Genomic DNA, 12,805 nt, shown 5'->3' on the forward strand with positions numbered 1-12,805 from the left:
AGTAAGTAACCATGATCCCTTTTCATTCAGGTATGCAAATAGGCTGATTAATTTATATAAATATATGTGTGTGTGCATATGTATATTCACATACTTCATATATATATTGATGTAACTAAATATGTGACCTGTATTGGTATTTTTTTCATGTAGGAAAAATAATTTCTTTTTTTCTAGGCTCATATACTACTTGACTGTGGTGAAGACAATGTCTGTAAACCCAAACTGGAAGTTTCTGTAGATAGGTAAGTTTTCTGCAAATAATAAATAGTATAATAAGAAATTTAAATGAAAGAGCACATTTTTCTATTCAAAGTAATTGTATATTTTAATGAGAATCAGTTATATTAGAAGATAATTCATGATTTATATAATAGTAAATCTGTCAATATTGAGCTTTAAAAAATAGGCACTATATTTTCACTAGTTGTCTAGATTAACAGATCTATTCCCATTCAGCATTAACTAGTGGTATAAAGTAATATTATATCCTCTTAAAGATACCTTTTATTATTAATATACCCTTAACTAAGGAAGTCTGATTACCATTTATATGATACATAAGTTAATTATTAAGGATATTGTGAGAATCATGACATGATTAATTCAGCTTTTTGGAAAAAGATCAGAGAATTAGTAAATACATACAAAGAAATATAAAATTTCTTCAGTAGTAGTAATGAGTGATAGTGATATACAAATGGCATCACTGTTTCCTTTTACTTAGAGAAGCACTGGATTTGTACCCACCGGGCTATTTCCAGTTTTCTGTTGAGCTGTGAAGTAGTCTTAAAATATCTTGAGACACTGTTGAACTTGTCATCTGTATATTTATCTCTTGTTTCTTTGAGCAGTCATTTTCTCCCCATGCAGTCTTTTTCATTGTCCAGATTTGTATTAACTTGTAGAGATCAGAAGAAGATCTATGTTGGGGACGACAACCCTCTGACATTGATTGTTAAGGCTCAGAACCAAGGAGAAGGAGCCTATGAAGCTGAGCTCATTGTTTCCATCCCCCCGCAGGCTGATTTCATTGGGGTTGTCCGCAACAGTGAAGTAAGCAAACTGCCTCTTTAAAAATCGAAATACACTCATAGATCTTGTTAACATTTATGAGCTGCTCCCCTCTTTAGTGTAGTGCAAGCTTAGCCATTCTACCCAAGGCTAAATTGCTAGACAGTAGAGTTCCTATCTTACATAATTCCTTTCAAGCTTAATACTTTGCATAATGCATTGATAGGACATGTTTAGAATTGCTAGCTAAGTGCCTGAAATGAGGTCAGACAGATAAAGTGTCTAAGCCTTTTCATCAGATAATTTGTCAGAGGTAATATGGTTATGTATCTAAGTACTCAAGGGATCTTTCAGAAATACTTTTACATTCATATGTGGCATTATACACAATTCTGACTTTTTCCTTACTCCCCATTTGCTCAGATAGATGTATTTGCTTTGTAAAACAAGAAAATTAAATATCCAAATGCATAGTATTGTCTGGGAACTTATAGTCGTATGGCTTCTGCTTTTTTTTGTGGTCATTAATTTATTTTCCTTTCAAATCTTTTTCTTTTTCTATCAAAGGCCTTAGCAAGGCTTTCCTGTGCATTTAAGACAGAAAACCAAACCCGCCAGGTGGTATGTGACCTTGGAAACCCAATGAAGGCTGGAACTCAAGTAAGCCATTTTAATTAAATGGATATTTTTTTTCTTCTAAAGAAAATAGCACAATTTTCTGTGGGTTTGTCCATGGTAATTTTTTAAATAAATACTTCAAAATAGTGTCTTTAAATTGGTTTTGATTTAGAGTGCAGTGATTAGCAGAGTTTTATTTAGTTTTGACTAAAATACTAAAATAATGGGGTGTGCTATTACACTGTATTCAGTAAGCTGGTCTTCACTTCACTTCAGCTGCCTTCACTTTGGTAAATGGATGAGAACATGGTTTAAACTAAGGACTGAAATTATAACTTGGATATTTTAAATCAATGTTTTAATGAATCCTCGAAGCTGCCCTGACAAATACTGTCATTCTTAGGTGAGATAGAATTCTCTCATTAACTTGAAATCTATATGGTTGTCCGAAACATGGTCAAAGAGCACCCTGATTGAATCAGGCTCCCCTTCAGCTAGTGGAGAAGGTAGCCCAGGAGCTTGAGAAGAAGTACTCAACGGGGAGCTTCCCAAATCCTCTAAAAAGTAAACAAAATACACTTTGCAGAATTCCTAGTGTCAAGGAACACTGGCACTATATTTGTTACTTTTTCAGTAGACTCAGACATTGGAGTTTGAAGATCTGTGATAATCTGGGGCTAAATATTCCATATTTACCCTTAAACAACATCTCTCTTATTAGATGTTGGTAAAGGTCACAAACTTATAACTAATTAGTAAATAAGTCCTAGAGATCTACTTCTCAGCATAGTGATTACACACAATGGTATTGTATTATAATCATCAAACTTGCTAAGAGACTAGAGCTTAAGTATTTCAACCACAAAAGAGAAATAATTATGTGATATGATGGAGGTGCTAACTATCACTGCAATCATATTACAATTTATATAAATGTGTCAAATCAACATGTTGTATACCTTAAATTTACACAATGTTATATATCAAATATATTTCGAATAAAAATTAAATATAACGTATTTCTTGACGTATATTTTCCATTAAAACTCATTATTTCTAGATGTGTGAGCTCTTCGGTAAGAGGGCTTGACCAAAGTACCCTGAATTCCATTTTTTCACATATATTTAACACAATGTTTCATTAGCAAGTGAACATGGTCTTTATTTTTTCATTTTCTCATTCTCTCTAGCTTTCCCTCTCACAGCTTATTCAGCACAGATAATTCCAGATTATTTCAAATGTCCAGCTCCAGTCTTTGTAAAGTGGGAGGCAGTTTGGTGAAGTTTCTCGGAAATACCTTTTTATGTGTCATATATGTTCCCCAAGAAATTTACTATCTCTTATCTCGTAGCTCAGTTCATTTTAACAATTTTCCACCTGCAGAAGTTAAAATGGTTGGTGTTGATCGAGTTATGAGCAGTATGGAGAAATTCTGGTTCTGGCCCTACACATGCCTTCTTTTGAAGTTCTGTTACTCTTGTCAGAAAGCCGTTTCTTCCTTCTGGCTCCGTTAGCACAAGTTCAGTTATTAGCTTCCTATAATCAAATCATTGTGTGATTATTGTGCTTTCATTGGCTCAACAAACATTTACTTCTGTAGTTTTCAGGAAGATAATAATTACAAGGGGATATAATTAATAACTTGTTAAATAGGCTCCATTATGGATTGGCCCAGGTATTGTAAATTAAAGAGATTTAATGGAAGAACAGATTTAATAATTTTTGTTAGAGTACTTTCAGTTTTATTGTAAGCTCAGAAAAACCCTGTTTTAGAACATTCTTTTTTATTTGGACATTAGATTTGAATTTTCACTAATTAGACACTGTTTTAACTAACTCTTAATTACCATCTTTTCTTCCTTCTTCAGCTCTTAGCTGGTCTCCGTTTCAGTGTGCACCAGCAATCAGAGATGGATACTTCTGTGAAATTTGATTTACAAATCCAGAGGTATAAACAGAACTTTTTCAATTTATAATAACATTGAGGAAATATTATTTGGTATAAATATATTATGTGATATATTTTAGATATTATGGAATAAAATAGACTAAAATTTAAGTACTTGATTATACCATTTTTCAAAATCAATATTTATAACATAAGAATAATTTTATTGTCAATTTCGAGTTTGTGAGACAAAAACCTGTTAAGAAGTAGAACTTGTTCATTATCTTGGAATTAAATGCTATGAAAATAATTATTTTGATTTACGTATTTTTCATGTCTTTGTTGCTTTTAATTTGTTCATTTTTAGTGTCACTCCATTTGCCTCTCTATGATTTTGATGATCAGTATGCACAATTCAGTCCTAAATATATCTTTTTTCTTTTTCAGCTCCAATCTTTTTGACAAAGTAAGCCCAGTTGTGTCTTACAGAGTTGACCTTGCTGTTTTAGCTGCTGTTGAGATAAGAGGGTCAGTATGATTACCGAGTTGAGTATCTCATTCTTATGATTTAAGCTACTTTAAAAAGTAGTTACATTTTTAAAGTAACTACTAGGCCCTCCAGCTTTTTTTGGATAGTAAGCACTCCACGTTTAGTGGTGATTTTACTGCTGGAGCTGTAGCTTCTGAAGAAAGAAGGTCCTAGGTGTGTATTCGAAAGCCCCAAATATTTTTTGGATATAAACCAGACAAGCCAGTGGCAAGCACAAAATAAGTGTACTGAACTTTTACACAAATTGACATCAATTCACCTGTTACATTAGATTCAACTAAGTATTGTGTGTGTGTGTGTGTGTGTACACATACATATATATGTTTTGTTTCTTTTAAATATGTAGTGATTTTTTTTTTATTAGTTCCGATTTTATTCATTTCGATACAGGGTATTCTTAAAAATAAATTGACCGTATCATTTTGATATTCATGGTAGGTTTTTTTTGGTCATTATTTAGAGTCTCAAGTCCTGATCATATCTTTCTTCCGATTCCAAATTGGGAGCACAAGGAGAACCCTGAGACAGAAGAAGACGTTGGGCCAGTTATTCAGCACATCTATGAGGTTTGTGGCTGTTGGATTTAACTGATTCCTGATAGAGAGCCAACAAAGAGATAAGCTCCTTTAAAAAATAAGTCTGTTTAAGTTTTATGTAAATTCTGCATAGTTGAAGTATACCAGAGATTTCCTTGAATTTTTTTCCCTATTATTCTTAAATTTGTTTTTATTAGACAGGTAGCTTCAAGTGGTTAAAGAAAGCAGTTTATACAAATTGTTGTTTAAAACCAACTAGTTCTACTTTAATAAAGCAATAGGTCATTGAGTACTTCCACATGGACATTTTGCAGTTCTGACTAAAAATCGAAAATGCCTATAGCAGATCTTCAAAATTTTGTTTCTGCCGAAAGAAAATTTTCTGTGCCATCTTTTGTCAATAATTTTTTTGTATTTTCCTTTTTGGTTTATTTTCATCCTGACACATACTGTCCTACACACTAGAGGAAAAAGTTGAGTTTGATCTCTTTTGCATAATAACAGTCATGTTGTAATATTGTAATAACTATGGTTATTAGTCTGCTGTTTCAAATCTTGTTGCTAATGATTCCTAAAGTTGATGTAGGGGAAAGATTATAGAATAGATTTTTGCCGAAAGCATTTATATTTTCTTTTCCTCATTAGCTGAGAAACAATGGTCCAAGTTCATTCAGCAAGGCAATGCTGAATCTTCAGTGGCCTTACAAATATAACAATAACACTTTGTTATACATCCTCCAATATGATATCGATGGGCCAATGAACTGCACTTCAGACATGGAGATCAACCCTTTGAGAATTAAGGTAATGTGCTTAGTAGCAGTTTTTCATTATGATAGTATTTTATTGCTTTTTTCCCTAAACCTACAAAAGAAATATATGAAATAAAACAACTATTTTAATCCACAAACCCATTCTGTAAAAATAGTTTATAATCAGCACACTAAGGATTAAATTGTTTCTTTGTATAATGAGTAAGTACAAATTCTATGAAGGCCCAGTGAACCTTAGCTTTATGTGGTGCTTAGTGAGCCTTAGGAGATATTCTTAAGTGACCCAGATTGACTTTGGTTCCATCACATTGTGATTTATCCACATGTAATATTGTGTCTAGGGTATCCTTGAAATTTTTGTCCTTGGGATAGGATAAAACATTTTAGTGCTGGTTCTCTTAACTTACATGACCTAGAAAAAGGTTATTTTATGGAATTCTGTATACTTTGGAATATAGTCATCTCTGTCCTAGCACATAAGTTTGAATAAGAAGCTATTGCACTATTTGGACTAAGGAAAGTTAAGAAAACAAAAAATATATACTCATGACTGACATTTCTTACAGATGTACACTGTGAAATTTCAGGCTCTTTCAGTATATTTTGTCAGTTTCCTCTCTAGGCTATGCAAGGAGAGAAAAATCATGGCTAGGCAAAGGTAACTTTTTCTACATATTAAGGACTCTATTTTCTGTGCTTTTCAGCGAATATATTAAGTAGTGAATTTTCTGTTATACCAAATTTTCAGTCACTATGTATTAATCACACATCACAGTTTATGCCGAAATGTCAATGTAAAATGTTTTCCATTATTATTTATCATGTGTATGAATGTAACCATAGGTCTCAAATTCACAAACAACTGAAAAGAATGACACAATTGCTGGGCAAGGGGACCGGAACCATCTCGTCACTAAGCGGGATCTCACCCAGAGTGAAGGAGACATTCACACTTTGGTAAGCGCCATTTTGCAACAAGCACTTTAAACATTTAAAAATATGTGATTATAGAACTGATGCCAAAGAACATTTCAAAAATAACAACAGCTGTGCTTGAAAGAACTACATATATTTTTATACCATTCAGTCTTATTACTTTCCTTGTTCATTGTCACATTAATGCCAGATTTTCTTCAAATGATCTATTTTTGTAGATTGCTAAAAAAATATTTTATGTTCCAACTTTTTGGTGTGACTACACTCCTTCATCTGACCTGTTTCTTGGCCTCACCCTAATCTTTGAGGCTTTAGTACAGTACTGCAGGAAAAACCCAGAAGGCCTCAACAAAAATACATTACAAGAAAAATTAGCATTATGGTTAACTTTTGCTGAGTTGGCCTATACAATAACAATACTGTTAAAAAGTTGCTTCTCAGTTAAGATTTTGAAATTTTGCAAACCATCAACTAACAGAGAACTTTGGTATAGTGTTTATTATGTTCCTTAGCAATCACCAATTACTTTACATCACCAAATTCTCATCAGTTCAACTGCTCAGTGACTTTTGGCACAGTAAATCTTTCCTCCTTTGTGAAACACTCTTCATTCACTTCTAGGACACTGTTCTCTTCTGGTTCTCCACCTACTGGTTCTACCACAACTGGCTACTTGTTCTTAGTCTTCACTTCCAAACCTTTAACCACTATAGAGGATTCCAGGGCTCAGGGCTCCAATTTCTCATCTGCTCCACCAGCATTCATTCCTTAGATCTATGCTGTCCAGTATTGTAGACACCAGCCACATTTCAGGTATTCAATAGTCACATGTGACTAGTGGCGACTATTTTGAGAAGGGTGGATACGTCCATACTGATGATTCCATCAGTATGATGTTCTGTCAGACAGGCTGCACTAGATGATCTTACTCACTGTGGTGGCTGTAAATACCACGTCTGTGTTGATGGCTTTGGTTTATATTTTCCAAACTTCTATTGGAACTCCTCTTAAGTATGTAATACCATGTTTCCCTGAAAATAAGACCTAGCCAGACAATCATCTCTAATGCATCTTTTGGAGCAAAAATTAATATAAGACCCAGTCTTATTTTACTATAAGATCGGATCTAATCTAATATAATATAATAATATAATATAATGTAATGTAATGTAATATAATATAATATAATATAATATAATAATATAATTTTACCAGGTATGAAATTATAATATAATATAATATATTATATTATAATAAATATCGGATCTTATATTAATTTTTGCTCCAAAAGACACATTTATAGCTGATTGTCTGGCTAGGTCTTATTTTTGGGGAAACATGGTAGGATTCTTAAACTTAATTCTAAGAACATACCCTTGAGTTTTCCCAACTCTGCTCTTTCTACAATGTTCCACATTTTAGTGAATTGCAACTCCATTCTCTGTCCAAAACCTGAGCATCATGCTTGACCAGTTTTCTGGTTTTCTAAGTTTCATACTTTTCACTCTTAGATTTGCATTTCTGATCCATATTAACTTAATTTTTTTAATGTGGTGTGAAGTAGGGGCCCAGATTCATTCTTTTGCATGTGGCTATCTGGTTGTTCCAGCATCATTTGTTGAAAAGACTGTCTCTCCCTGTTGAATGGTCTTGGCAGCCTTGTTGAAAATGAATTGACCAGAAATGTATGGGTTCATTTCTGGGCTTCCAGTTCTATTCCACTGATCTATGCATGTATCCTTATGCCAATACCAAATTGTTTGAATATTGTAGTTCTGCAGTTAGTTTGCAAATTGGGAACTCCATCTCCTCCAACATTTTCTTCTTTTTCAAGATGTTTCGGCTATTTGGGTTCCCTTACAAATTTATATTCATATAAAATATCACATGAATTTTAGGATCACTTGTCCATTCTACAAAAAAGATAGTTGGAATTTTGATAGAGATTATGCTGGACCTGTTTATCAATTTGAGTGTTGCCATCTTAATATTAAGTCTTTCAGTTCTTGAACATTAGATATCTTCTGTTTATTTAAGTCTCTAATTTCTTCCAAAAATATTTTATAATTTTCATTCTACAAGTTTCACACTTCCTTGGTTAAATTATTTCTATGTATTTTATTCTTTTTGATGCTGTTTTAAATAGGTTTCTTAATTTTGAATTAATTTAAATTGATTATTTAATTTCATTTTCAGATTGTTTTCAGTGCTAGTGTATAGAAATACAACTCATATTTGTATATTAATCTTGTATTCTGCACCTTTTCTATGCTTGTTTTTTAGCTCTAATAGTTTTATTGTGGATTCTTTAGAGTTTTGTAGATGTAAGATCCTGTCATCTGTGAATAGAGACAGCATTTATTTAATATTTTTTTCTTGTTTAATTGCACTGGCTAGAACCTTCTAAACAATGTTGAAAGAAGTATAGTAAGTCGGCAACTTTATTTTGTTCTTGATCTTAGAGGGAAAGCATTCATTCTTTCACCATTGAATATGATGTTAGCTATGGATTTTTCCTAGATGCCTTTTGTCAGGTCAAGAAAGGTCGCTTCTATTCCTAGTCATCAACTGGAGGCACCATTTACTAGATAGCATTGTTGCAAGGTGTACGCATCTGACATGTCTAATGCATTTTGGCCAGCACCTAGAAGATGGAAATATATGTTACCTTTGGCTGCCTGCCTTCAAGTCACTGATAAAAACCCTGAATGTAGCAAAGACCATCATCATGCCACTTGATTTTTACAGGTGTGACATGGAATAACTGTTAAAGATTCACTCTGTTTCATTTTCTTTCCCACAGGGGTATTGTGGTGTGATTTTCATGTCTTACTAAAATCATTGTCTGGGTTTGCCCAGAATTTTGAGAATCTAGCGATAGATTCTCAGAAGAATGTTGAGTTCTAACCATAAAAATAAATCTTTTAATATTATAGATATTATCCTTCTATAACAAATTATTCCTAGAGCCTAATATTGTACATTTTAAACATCTCTGGCCATCACATGAAATGACTAAAATGTCTGATTTTCAAACGTTAACAAGATGATAGAATGACCTTTTCTTGTAAACATATACCTTGTTTTGACAGGGTTGTGGAATTGCTGAATGCTTGAAGATTGTCTGCCAGGTTGGGCGACTAGACAGAGGAAAGAGTGCAATCTTGTATGTAAAGTCTCTGCTGTGGACCGAGACCTTTATGAATGTAAGTGGACAGATGCAGCCTTTAGCAAACTTATCCTTTTTTTCCAAAGAAATTAAAAAAGTATGATATCTAGGAAATCATTTAATTGTTATTTCCATACAGAAGGAAAACCAGAATCATTCATATTCTTTGAAATCGTCTGCTTCATTTAATGTCATCGAGTTTCCTTATAAGAACCTTCCAATTGAGGATATCTTCAACTCTACATTAGTAAGTTATTGATTTGGGGAAGTGGAATAAGCACACAGTTTAATGCTATAGATATTTTTACTTTATTTTAAATAATGGCAGTTATACTATTTTGATAATTTAAAGTAACTAAGAGTTATTTGATTGGGTTATAACTTAGTTTAATAATATTATTTTACTCCCCCACCCCAGAATTATTAAAGGTAGACCTTTTACTTTAGCATCTTGTCCTATGTAAGAGATTCTTAGTATATACTAAATTTTAGGCGGGGGAAATTTTGGAAGAAGTGAAGGCATTTTAAAGGTCTTTAATTTGAGGATTAAAAATGGGACCAACACATCATAAACTGGATTGGATTATCTAAAAATCATTTCAGAGGTGACCAGATGTTCACCTGTTACTGAGAGTTTTATGCAGATATGTGCCTGCTTTGATACCAGATATAGATAATCATAGATTATCATACACAGGAAAAGAAAATGATATGAATACCATTAAAATAAAATATAGTAGACATTCAGGTAGTTGTTGAATAAGTCAGTGAACTATTTTAAAACTCAAAACCTTTTTCTCCCCTGGCAGGTTACCACTAATGTCACCTGGGGCATTCAGCCAGCACCCATGCCTGTGCCTGTGTGGGTGATCATTTTAGCAGTTCTGGCAGGATTGTTGTTACTGGCTGTTTTGGTGTTTGTGATGTACAGGGTAAGTAATGGACTTAGGAAGAGAGGGAGGAAGGGGAGAAACAGAAGAAAAGATGGAAAGAGGGAGGGAAAGAAGGAGGATGGAAAAGAAGGCAGGGAAGGAGGAAAAGGATCTTTAATAACGATGCATGATAAGCGTTATGTATTATTTGAAGGAAGAAAAATTGTAATTGCCATTTAAATTTTCTTGGTGATAGCATACTCACTTAGAATACTTTTAATATTCTTCATTGATGTGGCAATAATGTGAGTTTTTCTTCAACTGACAGATGGGCTTTTTTAAACGTGTTCGGCCACCTCAAGAAGAACAAGAAAGGGAACAGCTTCAACCTCATGAAAATGGTGAAGGAAATTCAGAAACTTAACTGTGATTTTTTTTTGTTTGTTTCTTTAAGTTATGCTATATCCTGACCCATTAGAATTACCAAGGTCATTATAGATTTCAGTTCCCTTCATGAGGAATCCAATTCCAAGACTTTACTGCTGATGGTGCCCATTGGTATTAACCACAAAATGAGAGCAATATTTGTCAACCGTTTCATTATAAATAAATTCAGGCATACATTTCATACACGTTCACTGACGTGTGTTTTTAGATATTTAAATTATAAAAATTTCAAGTGTTAGTTCTTCAGTGTACATAAGACAGGTAGTGCTTGAGTTACCACTTTATGTAAAATAGTACCTCCTACAATTACTATTTCTGGTTTGAATGTTGGATTTTGTTACTTGTTGTTGTTATTATTCTAAAGCAATCCAATTCTGGACCTTAGCATCCACTTCTTTTGTACAGGTACTTAATGCTAATACACATTACACACTACAATTGAGTTTTCAAGCTACTAAAGACTTTATAATTGCATGAACTTAGATTTTAATACTACTTTCTGGTAAACTTAAAAAACAAACAAACAAAAAACAACTTGACCCCATCAAAATTCTCCCAATAATTGCATAGGTACAGTATTTTGTTTTAATATGAAAATTGGATACATGTGGTTAAATTTCTTTCATATTTAATCTACAATCCATTTTGTTACATTTCAATTTGTGTCAGTTGTATTTCAAATCCTTTAAGCCAACCTATACTAAAAATTAGTTTTATAATCAAGAGTGCCTTTTTTGTGTAATAGCTTTATTTCAGCTAAATATCATGATGCCTAAAGCCAGATAGAGTTGGAAATCATTTCCAAAGTACATTTATCCCATGGTATTCATCTGGCCATTTACAATACAAAAAAAAAAAAAAAAAAAGCATTCAAATTTAAAAACCATGTTGGTAGTTCTTTGATGGAGTTGCTTAGTAATAGTATGTTCTTAAATTAGAGCAAGAGTTTTTAGTTGGGATTAATTTATTTTCCTCCTATATATGTATTTTTTCTTATATTTCCAAAACTGTTACTGAGAACAGGTCAAGATCAGTGAGGGATCTTTACAACTTATAGCAACCTGCACCCAACCCCCTCAGCCCCATGGGAAATGCTTGGAATTAAAATCCTTAAAGTAGCTCACTGGTTTACTTCTCGCAATAACCTGATGCTACTCATACTCAATGGATATTACCTCATTTTGAGCAAGGTGTAATGTGTAAAACCAGTCTCAGCTATCAAAATGACTTCTAAAAGGTACTTTTATAATCAATTCAAGTTACTGGAAACCTTTCAAAACTTTCTTGGGTTTATTATAAATTTTCTACAATTTTTTTAATAAAAGCTGCACAGGTGGCAAGTTGTAGTTTTATATGTCTGTAGGGTGATAAATCACATATTCCTCTAGAAAATTTATTCACAGTTCCTCAAAACCTGGGGATGACTTAATTATACCTATTTTTGTGCAATTGCATCATGTTATGCATTAGATTTTGAGGGTTTAATAGCTTTTTAACTACTGTCTTCATTAGACAGTGATGAGTATTTCCCTTAAATAATTGAATATTTTTTTTACATGTTAAAAATAACTGAAATTTATCTTGCCATGTCTTGTGTTATAATTCCCTACACAAGTGGCTATAATCATAAAATAAAGGCACATGTAGGTGAGTTATACAAGATAGAACATTGACAAGAACCTATATTTAACTTTAGTGAATTTCAAAATTAATAGATTTTGTAATATAGATTTTATTAGTAGCTTAAGAGATCTTAGTCATACACAATAAGTATTTTTATTACCAATAAATTTTTTTAAAGAAAAAAGTATTTTTATCCTAGGGCCTGCCACCAGACAGTCATTAAGTTGTTCTGTAACAACTTTCACCCTACCTGTTTTCCCACCTAATAGCAATCATTCTTGAAAATATATATTGGATAGAAATTCACTCTTTGGAAAAAAAAGTTTGTATTTGCTTTTGCACAATCTATTCTTTCTATGGCCTTATCATCTTATATAG

General features: G+C 32.7%; 1 protein-coding gene across 3 annotated transcripts in view; it reads left to right on the top strand.

The window, feature by feature from the left end:
- Nucleotides 1-12,805, top strand: part of ITGAV (integrin subunit alpha V) — a 76,726-nt gene that overhangs the window by 62,292 nt on the left and 1,629 nt on the right. For 2 of the 3 annotated variants that reach the window (XM_019754500.2, XM_019754498.2), the window contains exons 19-30: nucleotides 178-245; nucleotides 909-1,056; nucleotides 1,582-1,674; nucleotides 3,502-3,581; nucleotides 3,969-4,049; nucleotides 4,532-4,637; nucleotides 5,253-5,411; nucleotides 6,224-6,337; nucleotides 9,409-9,522; nucleotides 9,625-9,732; nucleotides 10,295-10,417; nucleotides 10,686-10,985. In XM_019754500.2, the coding sequence (XP_019610059.1) occupies nucleotides 178-245; nucleotides 909-1,056; nucleotides 1,582-1,674; nucleotides 3,502-3,581; nucleotides 3,969-4,049; nucleotides 4,532-4,637; nucleotides 5,253-5,411; nucleotides 6,224-6,337; nucleotides 9,409-9,522; nucleotides 9,625-9,732; nucleotides 10,295-10,417; nucleotides 10,686-10,781 (1,290 nt within the window). In that variant the 3' untranslated portion in view covers nucleotides 10,782-10,985. Of the gene's footprint in view, nucleotides 1-177; nucleotides 246-908; nucleotides 1,057-1,581; nucleotides 1,675-3,501; nucleotides 3,582-3,968; nucleotides 4,050-4,531; nucleotides 4,638-5,252; nucleotides 5,412-6,223; nucleotides 6,338-9,408; nucleotides 9,523-9,624; nucleotides 9,733-10,294; nucleotides 10,418-10,685; nucleotides 10,986-12,805 lie in introns of those variants that run through there. The other variant, XM_019754499.2, reaches the window with a different exon arrangement.

Source organism: Rhinolophus sinicus, linkage group LG01 (assembly GCF_036562045.2).
Source record: "Rhinolophus sinicus isolate RSC01 linkage group LG01, ASM3656204v1, whole genome shotgun sequence".
Taxonomy (NCBI): Eukaryota; Metazoa; Chordata; class Mammalia; order Chiroptera; family Rhinolophidae; genus Rhinolophus; species Rhinolophus sinicus.